Source organism: Glossina fuscipes, unplaced genomic scaffold, assembly GCF_014805625.2.
Source record: "Glossina fuscipes isolate IAEA_lab_2018 unplaced genomic scaffold, Yale_Gfus_2 106, whole genome shotgun sequence".
NCBI lineage: Eukaryota > Metazoa > Arthropoda > Insecta > Diptera > Glossinidae > Glossina > Glossina fuscipes.
In genome coordinates this window covers 748720-768639 of record NW_023998449.1, presented here as the reverse complement: position 1 = coordinate 768639, position 19920 = coordinate 748720, and the positions used below count along the sequence as shown (strand labels likewise).

Genomic DNA, 19920 nt, shown 5'->3' with positions numbered 1-19920 from the left:
AAAACTAGGAAAATGGTTTGCTATGTTTAAATATTTTTACTCATTTCATTTTCTCGAAGATCTTTTTCACAAAGGTGCCTCTTTTGATGCGCCTTCAAAACCGAACCAAATGTTTCATACACTACCTGTTACGAAACTACAGAGAAAACGACAAGAAAACCAACATCAAAAACTTCATCTCAAAGTTTTAGCTTCTTAGCAGGTCCGCTAATTTGCTTCGAATCGCTCTCAACGGTCGTCTTAAGCTGACATATTTTGGATATGCTTTTCAATGATCAAAAACGCTCCCTGAAGTTATCTGCCAGCGTATTAGAGAAGTCGGAGATCGACAGGTAAAATATCAGGCTTCGATCGCCTATATACAGTTAACTTAGTCGCTCTTTTTTGAGCGTTTGCAGAAAAGTCTGGAGTGAAAATTTTTTCAGATAGTGATGTTTTTCCGTATTCCGTAAAGGATTCAAATACTTTATTTACACTAAAAATAAAAAAAATTTACAGTGGTTCCCCTCTTTGCATCTTAGTTTGAGTGTGAACAATAAAAAAGCATCTAATATATTTGCTTCACGACCCTGTATTCACTGAACTTAATAAATCACATACACTTGGTACAATCGATAATCAATAAACGCATATGTATGCACATGCCACTCAGTTTCATTTTAAGACTTTGTTTTTTTTGATGTTACGTGATTCAAACTATTTATGAAATATTCATGAAAAAGTTTTCTCTTTTTTATGCATGTTAAGCATGTCCCCTGCGTTTTTTGGTTGAAAAATATGGAATTCTAATACGTTACACCCTTAGAGAAGTTGTTTTATAGACTTTTTTTATACATTTTTTTATACAAAATTAATGAGCAAATGCTTATTAATAAAGTAAACTCGTCGAAGGATTGGTGTTGAATGAATGTTGAACGAGTAAAGTAGAGAAGTCTCTTACCCGTGAAGTCAATAATCTCTTTTTCATTTTTTACTGAAACTATAAAAACTGTTATTAGCCAGGATTAGGCATTTTTACTAATGATACCAAAACATTTTTCGTGGAAGGAAGTCTTATGTTGTTTATAAAAATGACATGAATGTTACAGCTATTACTACTGAAAACACAAGACTTTTCTTTAGTGAAGCTGTTGAAAAAGGACACCAAATCAAAAGTATACATTTTGCGTCAAAGGAAGATAACAATTTACACATAGTAAAACAATCTTGCTAGTGACCGACAATTACGAACGTGGAGCGTCCATCCTCATATCTCAGAGCCTGCTCTCGCTACCACATAACCTTTTCATAATGCATCGTCTATTATAACTTCGCATCAAGATTTAACTAAGAGCGCCTTCCAGTCGACTCTCATTTTTAAATTCAATCCCTAAACCATTTCCTAAAAAAAGGGGGTTACTATTGGAACGTTAGACATGCCGCGTTTCTCTCTTTCATTTAGTTTTTATGTAGAACTTTACAAACTAGGCATAAAAGTTTGTGATTTTCATAAGCTGAACACCAAAAGTGAATCCTTTAGAAAATTCATTGAAATGTTTTTAAACTGTAAACTAAAGTATACCATATCACATTCTGATTTTTTGAAGTTTCACTATCTTTTGCGAGGCATATCCTCATATTGCACTTTATAAACCTATTGAAGTAACAATACTCGCTTTTGTTTTTTCTAAGACGCTTTTGAAAGCAAAAAAAACCAAAAAAACCTTAAATTTCAAATTATAACACAAAATAGGAAACTCTCTCGAAACTTTTCCGGAGATTTACTATGAAGATAAGATTATTCATTCATTCATTCATTTCTCCACTCATTCATTCAATTATTTTTCATTCATTCATTCATTTTTTAAGTTAAAATGTTTGTGTTTCCTGCGCCAAAGCAGCTCATTCTGACTAATTAGACTATTTGGGGAATTACCATAATTACCATAAAAATCTTATGTTTCTCATTCTCCCTCTCTCTTTCTCTCTCTCTCTCTCTCTCTCTCTCTCTCTCTCACTCTCTGTTTCTTTCTCTATCTCTCTCTCTCCCTGTCCTTCTCCTTTTGTGTTAATATCTTTTTTGCAATCCCTATATCAATATTCGTTGCAAAATAAGTTTACGTCTATATCGAGAACTTGTACTCGAAGAACTTATGTTTACACAGGAATTGAATATCAATTGAAACAGAAAAAATTTTAATATTTACATTTGTTCCATTAAGAATGATTCCATGTTTTGAAGCCTCCTGTCATACGGTTATGCCATTTATTGTATGCCTCTTTTTTATAAATAAAATATTATAATTTTTGAATGTTTTTCCCAATTTTTATCATGTTGTAATGAAACAAAAACAACGAGAGTAAGCTAAACTCGTTCATAAAAAATATTACCACGTACAAAAAAAAAAAAAAAAAATTGAAGAGTTAAATCATTAATATAGTTTAAAGATATTATTAAAAATTTATTAAATGAGTCGCTTCGCATGTCCTTTTCTAATAAATTTTACAAAATAAACTTTTTGCTAACTCTTTTCTTCGATCTAACTTATCCGCCACCAGGGGTCAAAGACCTAGTAACTTTGTCCGTTTTGAGTGAGTGTTCGTGTCCGTCTGTAGTGGGGTCTACAAATCTGAAAAATGAAAACAGAGGTCGCAACAAATAGTTCAAAATTTCGAAATATTTTTATATTTAATGACGATATCTTAATCCGAAAGTTTTTAACATAGCCTATGAAGACGTTTTACTTTTTATACAACTGATTCGTACCCCTCTACAGATATGCCATCTGTTTTCAAACATTAATCTTAGGTGGTAGGTATTCAAAATTCGTTGGAAGGCGAATGTGGTTACCTTATCTGCGTTCATCATCACTCTTTCCTTTTGCATTTTCTTAACTTCAGCCACAATTCCTACAACAGCTAATGACAACCCAACATCTGTGATAAACTCAGAGTCCAAACAAAATTTTAAGGATACAACTGTAACATCGACTGACGCAACGTACACATCTGCTGCTACAACAACAACAGGGACTATAATCCCTATTAATGCATCACTCGCAATGAATCTGTGTGCAACTTCAGGGCCCAGCTTTCATAGCGGCTTGGGTAATACTCTCGGTATTGGAATGGTCACTAGCACAACAACAAGCAATCATTTAGATGTACCACAAGCGGGTAATCCAAATTTATTGAGTCCTGACATTTTGAATCAGAGAAGAGGTAAGTTTTCATAATTTTACCCTAGAATTTCTTTTCATAAGCACTAGATGTAAAATTAACTGAAAAAAATTATTGTTAGGAAGAAAAAGTATACATTAAAAAACATCTTTATTTAGAAAATTTTAGCCTCAACTAATAAAAAGTTTTAGAGTATAGATTCATAGTTTACATCGGTCATCATTCCGAAAAGTCAACAATTCGGTCCCAGCTAAAAATTCGATTATGAAAGAGATTTTCTACTCTATAATATGCTCTCGGTGACGGTTGATCTTCCTGTAGGAAACTTTCTTTTAGCTATGATTAACTTGTGCTGAATAAGATTCTTCGGAAGAATTTACTTAACTGTATGATTCAAAGTTTTTTATACTTTTCATATAAAAATAAATATAAACTTTATACATTTAGATAAACATTTTTTTTAGACTTTCACATTCAATCTACACACCATATATAAACTCATACTACACCATGTATACCTAATAAAAGCTCTAATTGCATATTCGAATGCTCAGGGGGAAATTTATTTTGCATTTGCTTTACAAACCAGGTAGTCGCCGACCATCCATTTTGCCCGTACCGGATATGTTTACGTCATCATCGTTTAGTATAACGGGGAACGAGGATGGTGATGAAGGAGACGAAAGTGATGATGAAGTAGAAGATGACGTGCCATGGCGATCACCCTCCGAAAAAATTGCGTAAGTAAAAGTATAAAGGAGTCTCATGTTTTGATCTTTGAAAGTAAAATAAAATAAATTTAGAAATTCTCCAGGAAGATCTCTCTTAAATAAGTACCACCACCACTACCATTACTTTTACCTAGAAATATTTAGTTGTTTCTTTCCTAAACCTCCATTATAATATAATCTAATTTTTGTTGTTCTTGTACAAATTGGAGAAACAATCGTCGTAAAAGAGAATTTTACTATAATCACTCCAATTCCTCAAAAGTTTATGTTGATGTGTTATGTAGACAATATTTATGCGCTCAATAATAATAAAGCATTAGAGCTTTTGGATTTACCTGTTGATAGACTTTTATGCTCTTGTAGGCACAATCCAAAACTAGCGGCCGGGGGACGGGGGGCCGGGGGGTTTAGAGTTTGTTATTTTAAAGTTAAGCTTATCAGCAAAATTCAATTTTAATCAACCATAAAACAAAAATAAATCTCTTCTATAAATGAAATCAACCCCACACAAATCACAGTTGTCTCGGTGGCCATTTTCCGCAATCACGTACCTATTCACTGATTGTGAGCTCATCAGAAGATTCTAACTTGCGTGACTGCTTTTGCAACAGTAGCACTTGCCGCAATAGTGGTTCACCTACAACGCATATTTTTAGTCGCCATATGCAAAAAATGAAAAAAAGTTATAGCTGCGACAGCGACTGCGGCCGTCGATCGGCAATTTATGAGAGGGGCTATCGAATTACGGCCATACCACAAATGCAGGCAAACGCTATGATCCCTACAACAACAGGTGCCGTTGTAATATTGAACGGTGGTCAACAACAATTATATGATACTTGTTGTTCCTGTTCAACCACCAGCTCTGTGGTACCGGCATCAACAGCGACTGCAGCCACTTTCACTACTGTCAGCCATCATCAAAGAATGACGGCCCAAGCCACCTTAAGCAGTTCAGGTTCAATGCAAGCCACACGTCCCATATGGGCGGCCGACTACAGCGGGTAAGTTTGACGCCAACTTTTACGTTGCTCGTATCAACCAAGAGCTGCAAATGCGTAAGCTAATAGTTCTGTACAACCTAAATTATGTGCGTCTGTGTGACAGTCCATTTCATGAGATTCTTTTCTATTATTACTTTGAAATAACATGCACATAACATTTTTTACATGGGTTGCGTTCTATAAACCAACTCTCCACTTTGTATAGCACACGTAAAAGTTGGTCGTTTGTAATATTCAATTTGCTTAACGTTCAATTGTGTTCGAGTTGTGTTTGAATTGCATTGCATTGAGTTGAGTTGAATTGAATTTGTAAAATATTAAAACTCTTCCGATGTCTCCTTGAAACTTTGCTGGAATGTAAAATGAGGCTGCTGCCAGCTTTAAAAACTGTTATAATTACTTCTCCTATAGCATCTACAAGAAAACAAACACTTCTTCTACTCCATGTTGCTCGTACGTCATTCTTAGAATTGGTTGAACTTATTAAAGTAGAGAATTACTGTTTTTCTCTTTGTGCTCCAGTTTATGTATTTTATCCAATTTTATTAGGTTTGTTGATTAGTTATCGAATTTGAACAATTTATTAATTTCAATTATTGATTTAAATTGGTTTGCTTTCTCATCATAGTTCTTTTTAGCATATTTCGCTTAATTATGTTTGCGTTGTTGCGTATTTATTTACTATTGCGGTGTTTTGTTATTTATAACAAGAATGCCATATAATTTCACTTTTTTACGCATATAAATGTTTTCAAAGAAATTTTCACCAATCTCATTTCTACGCCTCCTACTTATAACGTTCATAAATAACACAAATGGTATTATGTCAGCTTAAGCTGAATGTGTTTTCATCACCCAGTTGATTGTTTTTCTTCTTTTTTAACAAAAGTCGTGTTACTAAAAAATGAAAACAGTGCCGACGGAAGTGTTCTATTGTATAATCGGTTTTAATAGTCGCTGCACGGCTTGTACATCAATACTCTCCCATATACAAACCAATGATCGAATATAAGATTCCCAACGCATGTTTAAAGTGGTACGGGGCCTATTGTACGCATACGGACAGAGTGCAAAATTAAATACTAAAGACATTGTTACAAAATTGGCAAAATGTTAAGGATTTTTACTATTGTTCAAGCTTAGGACGAGGAAAATAAAAGCCTGAATTGAATATCACGACTAATAGTCGTCACAATATTTTAAGGTGTTAAAAGTAACTTCAACAGTAGAGAAAGTAACACATTGATTAAATCTACATATTTATCCAATAATTTCACACATATGCCTATGGCGTGGCCTTGCGTAATCCCGGGCATATCTATGGACGAGCTTAAACAAATTTTATATATCGTAACGAGCAGGTATAACTATAAGAATTTATTTGTACATTTTATGGTTGATCCCATCGTATCTACACAAAAAGAAAAAACTCCGCCCAGACCCAATATCATAGCGTATCGAAATTTCATTTTCTTTTGTTTTTTTGTAAGAAATTATCCTCAGTGTAAGCGGGTTGTAAAGACACACACACACACACACACAGTTGAATATAATTTTAATATTTCAATTATAATAAAAAGAATTTGACGTTAGGTTTCGTCGCTGTGAAAATGGGTTTGTTTTTTTACTAATAGGGTTTGCTCTTCCGTTCTGATAACTGACGAAAATAAACGCTAATAAAATTAAGTTCTCTTTTAAGCCTTCACCTTGCCATGCTTTCAGAAGTATTTCGTGTACTTATTAACGCTCTTTCATAATTTTCTCTTTCTTTTTGTACATAAGAAAATTGTCCATTTTTTAATACTTTATTCCACTTCACTGTTATTTATTTATTTCATATTGTATCCGTATTCACAAACATGGCAAAAATTTAACAAATGAGAACAAAAAAAAAAAAGAAAACACAAATCAAAAATATATTGAATAAGACATAATTATAAATATTTGTATAAATATTTACAGAGTATTATAAAAGAAAAATTTTTCGAGCTATTTAAGTAAGCATTGCGTTTTACGTTTACGTTTTTTTATAGTATCGTTAAAGGATTTCCGCCGGTCTCACCATTTATTGGTGTTAGTCCTACGCTATGTTATTTGCTTAAGGAGAAGAAACCATTATGTTGTTTACAATTGGCACAGGTACGATACGATATGTGCAACTGTAATATTACGCTTTTTTATTCTATTTTCTTTTCTTATAATTATTATTTTACGGTAAATCTGTAAATAAATTGATGTGGATGCATACGTTAATATTCATTCTTATATACGCCTCCATAATGAATGGCTTCGTCAAAATGCGATTTATTAAAAAAAAGGTATGCGAACATTGTAGTTACCGGAATGCGAAAGAGTATCAATGGCAGAATAAAACCATCATTTTGGCTGCCGATTATGCTTCGAATGGAATTTACAATTTCATTATTCCGTTAAGAGCACATTTTCGATCGAAAACCTCGTTAAATCCTATCATATTGTTATTAGAACGACGACCGGATGTAGCATTCTTAGATGCCCTCTCTTATTTTCCATTGGTAACGTTGTCCCGCAAACTTTAAAGATTGTTATTTCACTTGTAATCATAATTTTCTGTATTTTTTTTTAAATTTCCTTTTCTTTCCTTGATTATAGGTCTATTGGATGTTGGGTTCTATAGACTGTTTAGATGATTTATTAAGGGCAGGCATTACACTGGCTGAAAGTGTGGTGGTTGTTAACAAAGAATTATCAAATTCAGCCGAAGAGGATTCTCTGGCCGATTGTAATACGATCGTAGCGGTGCAAACCATGTTCAAGTAAGAAGAACCATGCAAAATATTTAAACATAGAGATGACATGTAACATATATTATACTTCGGAAATTGGGTTTTAAACTGATTAGTAGATAATATAAGTATACAGAGAAATAATAAACTAAATTAATGCATTTTGGTGTAGAATTTTTTTTCTATCGGACGCAGACAAAAATAATGCTGATGGTTTTCTAATATGTGCACGTGCCACATGGATATGCTGTTCATGTGAACAACATGAGTTTTCGAGATTTAATCCGCACATTCACTATCCATTTCACCGACAATAATACAATCACGCGACTTTTAATCTACTCTATTATTGTATTGAGATTCCATTCAATTAAAAGTGGGCATGTTTCTTCAGGAGAACGTTTGCATTCCATCCTCTTAAGGTTGTGAAACCTAGCACCAGCTGCGCTCGTTAAGATTGTCTAGCGCCAACTGTTTTTGGTATTGATTTCTAATTTCATACGCGTTTCTTCATCACATTGGTTTGTTCTTTTTTGTTTGTGTACTTTCTTCTTTATTGGGTATGTGTTCTTCCCTCGCACAGCGTCGAATATTTATATTTGGTAAACCAATGTATTCACGGCATTTTTCTGTTTTCACAAATTAACACAAAACACACATTATCTTGTTTTTTTTTTAACTTGTCTGCCAGTGAGCCAGTGCACGTATAAAAATGAAAATGATTACTTTGTAATATTATTAAACTATTTACAGACATAAATTAAATGTTATCTGTAAATTTGGTTACAATCGGTCATTGGACCGTTAATATAGAAGTTAGCCTACAGCGGCATCTGCTGAAATTTGGTAGCATTGCGCAACTTTCTTGCATGTAAATTTGATATTGGATATTTGTAAGAAATTCCTTGAAGCACACCCAGATAATGCCGATTAGTTACCAAGTCAATCGCTTGAAAAATGTGTCTTAGTTGAAAATATTCCCCTCACTTCACTTGAATCAGAAATTTTAGGTTGTTTTGCGCACTTAGCAAATTGGAGAATAGACACATTTTGCATATAACTTAAGGAGTAGTGTTCAAGTTAGCTAATTGCAGCTTTATAAATATTGCAATAAAAGCATTTTATTTAGACGCAATCTTACGTATATAGTGCACATTATAAGTGGCAGAAAATATATATTTTTTAGCTAAATTGAAGATTCTATGAGTCTATTTTGCTCCGTCGGTTTTTCGTTTGCCTTTGGAACGTGAAAATTCGTAAAAGCTCAGATAGGCAGTCAAAGTTTTTTTCCCACATATGATTTCAATTAATGGCCACAAATCAAGCTGGAAAAGGTCGGCCCAACCAAATGATAAGCAAATAACTTCAACGGTATATATTGAATTAAAAATTAATATCAGTGTTTTCTACATACAAATTTTAAATATTGGACTGCGATGGTTCATTTTATCGCTTCTTAACTATCTTTTGTGATGTTGTTTGCAGGTTCTTTCCCAGTATTAAGAGCATAACCGAATTATCGCAGAGTTCAAATATGCGTTTCATGCAATTTCGTGCTCATGACAAATATGCATTACATCTAAGCAAAATGGAAAAGGTAAGAGTTGAGCTATGTTTCAACGTTTTTTCAATTTTTCCTGTCTACATTCAATGAATTTTATACTCATCACCGAAAGATGAGGGTCTTCTGAGGACAAACGAAGTACAAATTTTTTCGATCAGCATGAGATTTCAAATCCATTTAAGCATGTCCGTCAACTTCAAATTTGGTAGAGCCATTGGAAGTTCTTGCAAGGAGGTTGGTATATAACGGGGCCAAAATGGTCGAAAGACATGCTTACGGTAGCACGTAAATTGAAAACAACTCTACTTTCCAAGGGGAAGACAAAACTGAGTTTTCTCTCGTTATTACATACTACAGCAGATAACAGTTGCAATGCGCCTCATCATGTCCGTCTTTACGTCTCTCCATCTCCCCATCTGTGTAGTGTCTGTGGTATTCTCCCGGTAGCAAAAATGAAGATATCGGCTAGGAATTTGAAAAAAAATTTTAGGAGAATCCCTACTGGCCAAAGTATGCGCCTACAAAGCCCACATGCCTGTGAACACCTTTGCTTTACCGTTCTTTTTTTTGATAAAGTACAATACGCAAAAACTTTCAACTGTTTTTCGCCCATCTAATATAACACAGTATGAAAATGTAGTTATTTTCCCTGTTTTAAGTCTTTTTTAGGATAATGATGATGGGTGTAAAGGATTCGGTGATGACCGAATATAATTTTCTTATTTGTTTATTTTAAACGTAATTTTTTTTCTTAGCGTGAAAAGGAACGAGGATCACATATATCCTATATGTTTCGTTTGCCATTTGCGGCCGGTGCCGTATTTAGTGCCTCCATGTTAGATACGTTATTGTATCAGGCATTTGTTAAGGATTACGTTATAACTTTTGTACGTTTACTCTTAGGAATTGATCAAGCTCCAGGTAGCGGTTTTTTAACATCGGTTAGTGTATTAATAAAAAAAACTACTATGTTTTGTAAAAACCGACTTTGAAAAACGCTTCTTTCACATAGATGCGCATCACCAAAGATGATATGTGGATACGCACTTACGGACGCTTGTACCAGAAATTATGTTCGACCACTTGTGAAATTCCGATCGGTATTTATCGTACTCAGGACACTTCGAACACGGAGGCAACACATGTGAGTAACACACCTGAAGAGAAATGGGGACCATTTTTCGCTTTCGGAAAGCACTGTGTGCGCTTGCGACCATCGGTGAGTCCAGGTTAAAAGCTACAAAACACTACATAAACAAACTGAACGAAAAAGCACACAATCAAGTATACATTTAAGGATCGACATAAAACACATAAAATTAAAATTTACCGTTTAGATGATTATTAATGACCGAAAATATAGGTTTAAATTAAAGACAATTAGTACAATTTATATATTTAGTTAATTTTACTATTTATCTAATAGATAGCTTTACCTAAAGTAGGTTCACATTAGCTATGAAACCAGTGCAATATTCAAAAGTCCACATCCGTTAGAGTTGAAAATCCCATTGAAAAGGTTGTTTATAAAAACTAAACCTTTCTAATTTGAACATTTTTACTTTTAAACTAAGAATTTTACAAAGGGAAGAATATTGAAATTTTGGCAAAAACGGTTTATTTATTCTTCTAACGTCTATGATGCATTTTTCGTACCAAAAAAAGAAACGATAATGCGTGTGTAACCACGAAAGTTGACGTAGTTTTACAACGTCGAGTACTTCGTACAAAGCGTTTAGTTCTTGGATTCAGTAATCTAAACTACTCCTTGACCCTTCGAATAACGCAATTAGTAACCAGAAAGGAATTCTGGGTCTGAAAGTAGTTTGGTTTGCACTTTTGTTTTTGTATAGTAAAACACTTGCACTTAAACACGTCTTAGAATTGATATTTTACACTCGGTAATTTTTGTTTATGTGATTTGATTTCGAATTAATTTTTTATAGCTTCTCTTTTCTGGATTGTTCAGTAATTGCAATAAGCAAAAAAGCCTTCATAAGCTTTGATCTCTTTCTCTGCCCTTTTATTATTTCTTTAATAATTTGTATTTTCAAATAAATTTTGCTTCAGCAGAAAAAGTAACAAGTAAAAGAATTAGAAAGTATTATACGCTAGAATTTTTATACAATTTCATTCATAAAATCTTTTGTCTCCTTATTATTATGTGAACCATATTTTACAAAAAGACTGCAACTACAATAATATTAAATACTTAAGGCACTTTTATGAAAGACTTGTTTAGTTAAAAAGTTACAAAAAAAATCTATAAAATCTTTAAATGTTTTTGCATAATTCGATTTGTCAGCTTAATTATGCAACGAAAGAGAGTAGTGGTTAATAGACTAATCTTTCGACTAACATTGAGATTTGCGTCTCGTGTTTGAAGCAAACCTACCAAAGCGATTCTTGACCTGAAATACACCCTTATTTTGCAATACTCAAAGTTTAGTTTCTAAAATATCCTCTTTTTTTTGTTTTGGGAAGAAAATTGTTGATTTATGTTTATTTTAACCCGACAAGTATTCAATTAAAGCTTTTGAAATTGCCCTCGTGCCCTCGTCAATTGCAACAGCGACATTTTGGGTAAATTGAAAGCTAGAAGCCGAAAGTATAGAATTCATGAAACTAAATTACGATATAGGTCTCCCCTACTAGAAACCTAACGGAAATATTACGATTATTGTCAAACGTATATAAGATGCAAAAAGAAGAAGCAAGCTTTCTCACAAGGGACTGATAAGTTGGAAAGAAGCTTTCAAATATTCGACTGAAAATTCCATATTATTACTGCATTTTCTGTTTAAAAACGGCACACGATTCTTCTTTGAATTTATTCAAGTCAATTTCCCCCACCTTAATAGTTGCTACCACTTGCTGCGACACCACTGTAACTTTACGGAGGGCTTTATACACACATAAAACTCACGCATAAAAACATAGCCAAGAACCATCTATCGGAAATCACCAAACTATTTATTAATATTACACATATATAGATAATAAGTAAGGAAGTAAGATGAACTGAAAATAAAATATGTATTGGACTTTAACTGATAATTACGCACACGCACGCAGTGAGTCTTTCTTTTAACTTTCGTCGCCCGTTTTTCCCCTATCCTTTTTTACTGTTTGTCATAGAAAAATGTTGTAACGTTCTTTTATTGTATGCATATTATGTGGGTTTTCATGCACTCTTGTACTTCCTTTTATTGGCTACGTTAGCCAGCAACATATCGAGCAGTACGTTTACTTCATCGACCGTATTCCATGTTTATTCTATATCAGAAAAACTGACGTGGTGCACTTAGACCATGATATCTCGATACGTTTTCAATATACATAATATATACTTTGGAGCAATTATTTTAAAAAAAGGACCAAATACCTAAAAAACAAATTAAAAGTTCACGTTCATGAAATAAAAAACATATGTTCTACAGATTACACGACTGTATGGAAACCCGTAGTATAAAGTTCTTATGAATGCATGTTTAGCAAATGTTACCGCGTTCTATACTATGTAGCTAATTAAATATAAATTATTTACAAATACATACTTATTTCATAAAATAAAATAAAAGTTAAAATAAAATAACGAAGCATGGGTATTAGAGGAATACGTTGAAAATATTTGTTTAGATCTTGATCAACTAACTTTTTATTGAACTTACTAAAAATTGGACCACTTTTCAAATAAGGACTTACTTTTCCTAATACTAGTTGTATCTAGCAAGTGCAAAAATTGAGGTACGTGTTAAAAATTCAGTCCAGCTAATTTTTGTATCGAATTAATATTATTGATCAATTTTCATTATAAAATATTAAAACTTTTCTGCCTTAAAAAACAAAAATTTCTTGCAAATTCTTATACCAGGGTCGGATCCAAAATATTGGCGGAGTTGGTCCAAATTTGGTGCAGTTAATTTTTTTTATTTTAAATTAATGTTATCATTTGATGTTCATCATGAAGCATTGAGAATTGGGAGGTTCCAAAATTTATCACAGCTGATCCAAAGCTTTCAAACCACTACTTAGTGACTTTTGTCGGGAAATTTTAAAAAGTGAAATTGAAATTTTAAAAATTGAGTGGTCGAAAAAGTGGACCGATCCGAACCATTTTGATAGCGTTTACTCTTTAAATCAGTTCAAAGCTCAGACCACGCCAGTGTAGCAAATTTCATTAAAATATCTCAAAAATTGAGACTTGTAGCTTGAAGACGAATTTACATGGAATGACATCAGATTGGCAAACGGACAGATAGGCTTAGAAGCACTTTCTGAACTAATCGATGTAATAAAAATAAATCGAAACTGCAAATAACATAAAAGCTTGGAAAATTTGCAGAACACAGCAGTTCGGAAAAATCCTTATATATAAAATATATGGCATTTTTGATATGCCTATTTTTGCATACTTAACGAACGCGAAAATTTGAATTGAATTACACTTTTTTTTAAAACCTTGCAACCGTCTTACGAAACGTAAACGTCTATCTTGTGAAAATGTCTTACTTTTAACATTTTATGATAAAAATTGATACACAATAGTGACTCGACATACAAATTGATTGCAGTAAATTTGAACTAGATTGACAAAATTTCTTGAGGAGCCAGGAAAAGTGCTGTAGAATATTCAATATTAAATCTTGTCAGATTATAGCGTTTCAGTTTGTTAATAGGTAGTGCTGCCTAGCCACAAAAGTAGTTTGTATGCTTGCTTTGGTTACTACTTCTTCGATAGAATCAATATTATATCGCTTTTCAGCAAAGCCAATATTTGAATATTTTTTAGTGTTTTTAGTGTTTTCCACTTCTTTTCGAAGTCTCTTTAACTGCAGCCTTTAAAAGTTTATGCAAATTGCTCAACAGCTGGACGAGCTGTCTAAGAACCTATTGCTCAACATCTACCATCATATTTGCAGAAAGTACAAATGCATCTAACGTTAACGTATGGACCAACGTCATTGATAACTTATATTATGAGACACATATAGAAATTTTGAATATCGTATACATAGCTTCAGCACGCTCGGTAAATTTGAAAATGTCGTTTCGACAGTATAGTCTATAAAGCAATTTTCTCAGGGAAAATCGAAAATTTTATGGTCAAATTTAAAACTATATGAGTATCCCCTACGCTGTTCGCTAAATCAGTTCGCATCGGTTCATATTGGTTAACTATGATCGTGAAGGCAGATACGCTATTAATTGAATTCGAAAGTTTATGAGTTAGTCATAAAGCGAAAAGCAAAGAAGAGCGGTCGGAGGGAGTCAACCAGACACTTGAACATTGGTGCCGCAATGGCAGCAACAACGACATTGTTGTCCATTGAGAAATGGAAGTAGCCAATAATTCCAAATTTTGCGGCAGACTTAGAGAAAACACACAATATAGTGAATTTTCCTAACGCGAGCTGTTTACATTCATGGCAATTTCTCAAGCTGGCTCTTACGTGCATGCAGAATTTTTGTTCAAGAATATTAGATAAGGCAGAGCAAATTTTCACATATCCTCTATAGGCAAAAGTTCAGAATAAATCCATACAGAAATCCAGAAATACCTTTTGGAAAGATATTAGGCAATGTGGAAGGAATAGCTTGATTATCTAGCTAGAGAGACCAAATCCAAACGCCTAATCGCAAGTTATATTAAAAGGTTACTTTCAAGATAAACCTCGTATTATCTCTGGTCGACAGCGATTGCTCCATTGATTTCTATTTCTATCTATTTTATAATATGATTTGTTTTATTCTGTTGTAAACCTGTGTTGGCGGCATTAATAGCTGAGTTCTAAATATTCAAATGCTCTTGTAGAAAGTGCATTTTCCTTACAATGAAAGGTAGCAAGTATCTAGTGAAAGTCCGTTTGCAATGAGTTTGACGGACTTAATTGCTTTTACGTAAACGTAACTGCATATTTACGAAAGCTTCTGAATTATTGCCGTTTACACATACAAACGTTAACGCCTATATATGCACATAAATCCATGCATACATCCATACATCCATATAAACTTTCATACATACATATATTTGATATTTGTAATACGAATACATTTATTATCAATTAATAAGGAAGGCTGCAGGCATCTGACTCTTCAGCTTTAGTTTCTGCAGGGCTTTGTTTACGAGCGAATTAAATATTTACGTTATTAAATGATTTTAAAACATGCTTTGATTGGAAATATTTTTCTTGACATTTTATTTATTTGTTTTATGTTGTTATTGTATCTAATAAAAGCAACTTTTATTCATCTGTATACTTATGCTTCTAATGCATTAACAAAAAGTTGATGTGTTTAGTTTAAGCAGTTATTTAAGTATTGAATGTGCTAGTTTGTGCATGTGGCTTTGTTACCATTCAGGTATTCGTTTAATTAAACATTGAAATCCATAAGACAACAAATATTTTATGTCTATTAACTTTACACTTTGCTCATTCAATAATATGATATAATAAAGTATGAGGAAGATACAGCTATAACACCCGATTCAACGAAAGGTAGCAACGAAGTGTTACGAAGTGTTACATATCGTCCACCGGCAATGAGTGGCCCCATTTCCCAACAAACTAGCAGCCACCCAACACACCATCATAATAAATCAACGACATGCTTGGGTGGCTGCACTGAACGTAAGGAATCATCTGTAAGTACAATTTTATTTAAAAAATACTAAAAAAGTTTCATAGTTAACTTTTTGGTACTCACCATCCTGAAAATAATGGTGGGAATATTTTGTTCATTTCGCTTTTTCGCCGATGTTTTAGATGACTCTAGGAAGTGCGAGTAACGTCATAGTGAAATTTTAAAGGGGTTTTGGCTTAGCAAATTTATACTCCAAGTTTTAAACTAGCAACTGCTATTAATTGTAATTTACAAGACTTTGCTTAAGATAAACACGACTTTCGTTTTGGGTACTGTGCCCAATTATGTACTCGATCTGTAGTTTATTTATCGGGATTCAACTTTCTATCTCAATGGCTTAATCTGCAATATTTTAATGGCAGACGATAGATACCTAGGCGGTAGATCAGGCGAACAGACGTGACTAAAACGATAAAGAAGTCTCATTAAGCGTTTCATGGGACGGGAGGATGAATCCAACATATCTCCATATCTTGAAGTTACGCCTCGCACCCTTTTGCATGCACCAAGTACTTTAGAGTCTCTCAAAAAGAGTGTTACTTTATATAAGTTATCCAATAGATCTATGCCTTTACGAATTGCATATCAGGTTATCACGTTTTGCTGAAAATAAAGTTCTAAATATGGACTATATTTATGAGAAATTCAATATATAACATATTATATAAATATAATCTATTATATAAACAAAATCAGATCATTGGGTATTTTTACGAGAAGCTCATAAACAGTTACAAGTTTTTACATCTGTCGAAAAAGCATTAAATACTTACCCTACGTTTATTCTTGGCAATATTCGAATTAGCTGTACTGGTTTCTATCCTTTATTTATTTAATTAGATTTATGTTTAGAGTTTATGAAAACTAGTCTTAAATCAAGCAAACATTTATGGAGCCAAGCAACAACTAATTCCTGTGTTGGAGTCTTTTCTCAATAGTTATCAACAAACTTCAACGACAATAAGTTAGCGAATTCATGAATGTAGTAAACGCCAAAGAAGAAAAACAACTAAGAACGCTCTTGTCGTGCAATTAGACTATTGGCTACTCTGCTTTACTTCACTGAAAATTATCCATTATTTATATGCAAATATGAAATTTTAATGGAAGCCCCCGTATTGGGAGATCCTCAAACGTCAACGTGGTTTGAAAATAGCAAAGTTAATTTACTTGTTAAGGATTTTGTTACCTTCAGTTGCAAACTCTCATAGCAAACCACAAATTACGCTTTGTCGCTGTAAAAGAGTTTGCTTCCTTAAGAGTCTTTATTCCTTGTGCGATCTAAAAAATAGGTTTACCTAATCTAAATTCCTACGAGGAATCCCGAGCAACTTTATTGCGTACCTTTAAAACAGCTAACTCGTCCAAAAGGTTATCCTTGTTTTCATTTTTTCTTGCTTTCCTTTCGAACTTTTCTAGGGTTACTAGTTTATAAAATGTGAAAATTTCAGTTTTCTAATATGTTATTTATTTCCAGTAACTATAATATAATAAAATTAAAAAATACATAAATAAAATAACTATATTAGGCAAAGATAAGCATAACATCATTTTTAAAGATAAAAAATTTCTTCATGTTTCTTAATATGCAAATTTTCATTGAAACTTGTCGAAGCATTTGCAAATACAAAAATTTTTAATTCTTCAATGTGAAATAAATGATGAAAAAAAAAAAAAAACTGTATTTTCTGCATTCATATGTACTTTGATTTTTTTATACATTTATATGTATACCACAGCGCACATTCACTAAAAAAGACAGAATTTCGTATTTTATTTTATTTATTTATTCCACTTATACAAGAAACTCAACTAAAACTAAATGGCAGTCGAGTTCAATTGACTCTTAAGTAAATCTTAAAATTAATTAATAATAAAACTTAGTATAAGTACAATAAAACAAATAAGGAGGAAAAAAAGAAAAAAAAACATGTACACAATTAGCATAGAGCCACACCCACTACCGATACAGGACCAAATTGCAAATAAGCCATCGCAAACATGCATAAGCTTGGCAACCGATAATTGTTAACAACAAATTAATTTTCGACTCATAATGACCTATTTAAGGTTAAGTCAGTTTAAGTACGACATAGGTAAATCGCGCGTATTAAGCAATGTTGCTTTAATGGACTTTAAAGAGTCCGTTAATGAGAATAAATGATACACGTCATTTAGGTTCTTGCAAACAACTCTGAGCGGGTTAAACTATTCAAAATTATATTTGCATTGACTAAGCTTTATCAACATAAAGTGCCTAGAGAAGCGGTTAGGGATTAAAGCCTATCTCACGAAGTAATGCGAGCGACTCAATTGCACCATTTATTAATTTGATTAAGAAGGAAACCCCAAGAACAAATCTACGTTTCTCAAGTGACGGTAAGGATAACAGAAGCAACCTATTTTCATAGGGTGGAAGAGGGGAAATCGGGTCCCAACCCAAATTCCTAAGGGCAAACAGCTAGAATTGCTTTTGTATAGATTCAATTGAATCTACGTAACACCTATATGAAGGAGACCACACAACGGAGGCATACTCAAGTATAGGTCTAACCAAACACGTGTAAAGCCTTTTCGTAATATAAGGATCATCAAGCTCTTTGGACCACCTCTTTATAAAACCAAGCGCGGACCTAGCTTTGCTTAACGAGGACTCAATATGCAAATTGAAACGTAACCTATAATCGAATAGAACGCCTAAATCTATGAACGAATCGACGTCTTCCAACCTGTGCGAATCAATGAAGTATTGAGTACTGAACGACTTCCTTCTCAAGGAAGAAAGCTTCTTACATTTATTTAGATTTAGTTTCAGAAGATTGAGAGAGCACCATGCAACAAAATTGTTCAAATCACTTTGAAGATGATTTGATTGCGATTCTACGAAAAAAGAAGAAAACAGTTTCACATCATCAGCATACATTAAAATCTCACTGAATTAAATCACGGAGGGCAAATCGTTGATGTATAAATTAAATAAAATAGGTCCCAAGTGGCTACCTTGAGGTACGCCAGAAGTCACGGGGAATTCATCCGAGGTAATGAGGTTAAACAAAACACTGAATGATCTACCATACAGACAAGAGCTTAACCATTCCACTAAGAAGATAGGAAAGCGAGAGATCTGGAGTTTAAATCTAAGAAGTCTATGATTAACCATATCAAACGCTTTGCTAAAGTCAGTGTAAATGACATCAGTGCGAGAACCACTAGAAAAAGCCTTGAAAACATAAGAAGTAAACTCCAACAGATTGGTCACCGTAGATCTTCCCTTTCGAAAACCATGCTGGAAAGGAGAAATATACAATTTCCACAATTCGCTCGAACAGTTTAGGTAAGACACTCAACTTGGCGATGCCTCTGTAGTTCTCTACAAGTTGCCTACTACCACTTTTGTGAATAGGAATAAGGAAAGAAGTCTTCCAACACAAAGGGAAAACACCTAAATTCAAAGACTTGTTAAAAATCTTTGAGATAACATCACAAAGCTCGCCAGCACAAGATATAAGTACACATGAGGGGATGCCATCGGGTCCAGGCGAACAATTATATTTCAGAGAGTTCAATCCTTCAAAAACGTCATTTTCCGATATAACAAAGTTAGGAATTGAAACCGAATTAGAAATCGAATATGGATAATTTTCCGATACATCAAAATTGGCAGTTGAAAAGTTCTGTCGGAAGTATTCCGCAAAGAGATTTGAGGATTCAAAATGAGATTTGAGGATTCAAAATCATCCGATGTTAACTTAACGATTGAATCATCCTATTAAAGCGATTAAATACAATAAATTTAAAGAAGGGAAGGTTTCAGAAATCGGGTCGATATTTCGTGTACATTGGTCTACTAAAGAGGCCACAATATAAAGAAAGCAGGAAGCAGTGGGTACTAAAGGAATAAAGTAGAACACAGATAGAGTTGCTATGTGATTGTTGTTATAACGCAATTACAAAACGACATTAGCGAAGGAAAAACACAGTTTTCTCTATTTATATATACTATTACGAGAACAATTACCTGATGCTGATGATTAACTGTTGGTTGGTTC

At 33.3% G+C, this 19920-nt stretch overlaps 1 protein-coding gene across 7 annotated transcripts in view; it reads left to right on the top strand.

Annotated features, from left to right (window-relative positions):
- LOC119638661 (potassium channel subfamily T member 2-like) overlaps positions 1 to 16527 on the top strand; it is a 47935-nt gene extending 31408 nt beyond the window's left edge. For 3 of the 7 annotated variants that reach the window (XM_038035580.1, XM_038035578.1, XM_038035581.1), the window contains 10 exons: positions 2881 to 3201; positions 3749 to 3899; positions 4409 to 4894; positions 6928 to 7033; positions 7213 to 7428; positions 7526 to 7689; positions 9145 to 9256; positions 9979 to 10164; positions 10236 to 10442; positions 15687 to 16527. In XM_038035580.1, the coding sequence (XP_037891508.1) occupies positions 2881 to 3201; positions 3749 to 3899; positions 4409 to 4894; positions 6928 to 7033; positions 7213 to 7428; positions 7526 to 7689; positions 9145 to 9256; positions 9979 to 10164; positions 10236 to 10442; positions 15687 to 15902 (2165 nt within the window). In that variant the 3' untranslated portion in view covers positions 15903 to 16527. The remainder of the gene's footprint in view (positions 1 to 2880; positions 3202 to 3748; positions 3900 to 4408; positions 4895 to 6927; positions 7034 to 7212; positions 7429 to 7525; positions 7690 to 9144; positions 9257 to 9978; positions 10165 to 10235; positions 10443 to 15686) is intronic. The other 4 variants (XM_038035579.1, XM_038035583.1, XM_038035582.1 and 1 more) reach the window with 4 other exon arrangements.
- Positions 16528 to 19920: the final 3393 nt, after the last annotated feature.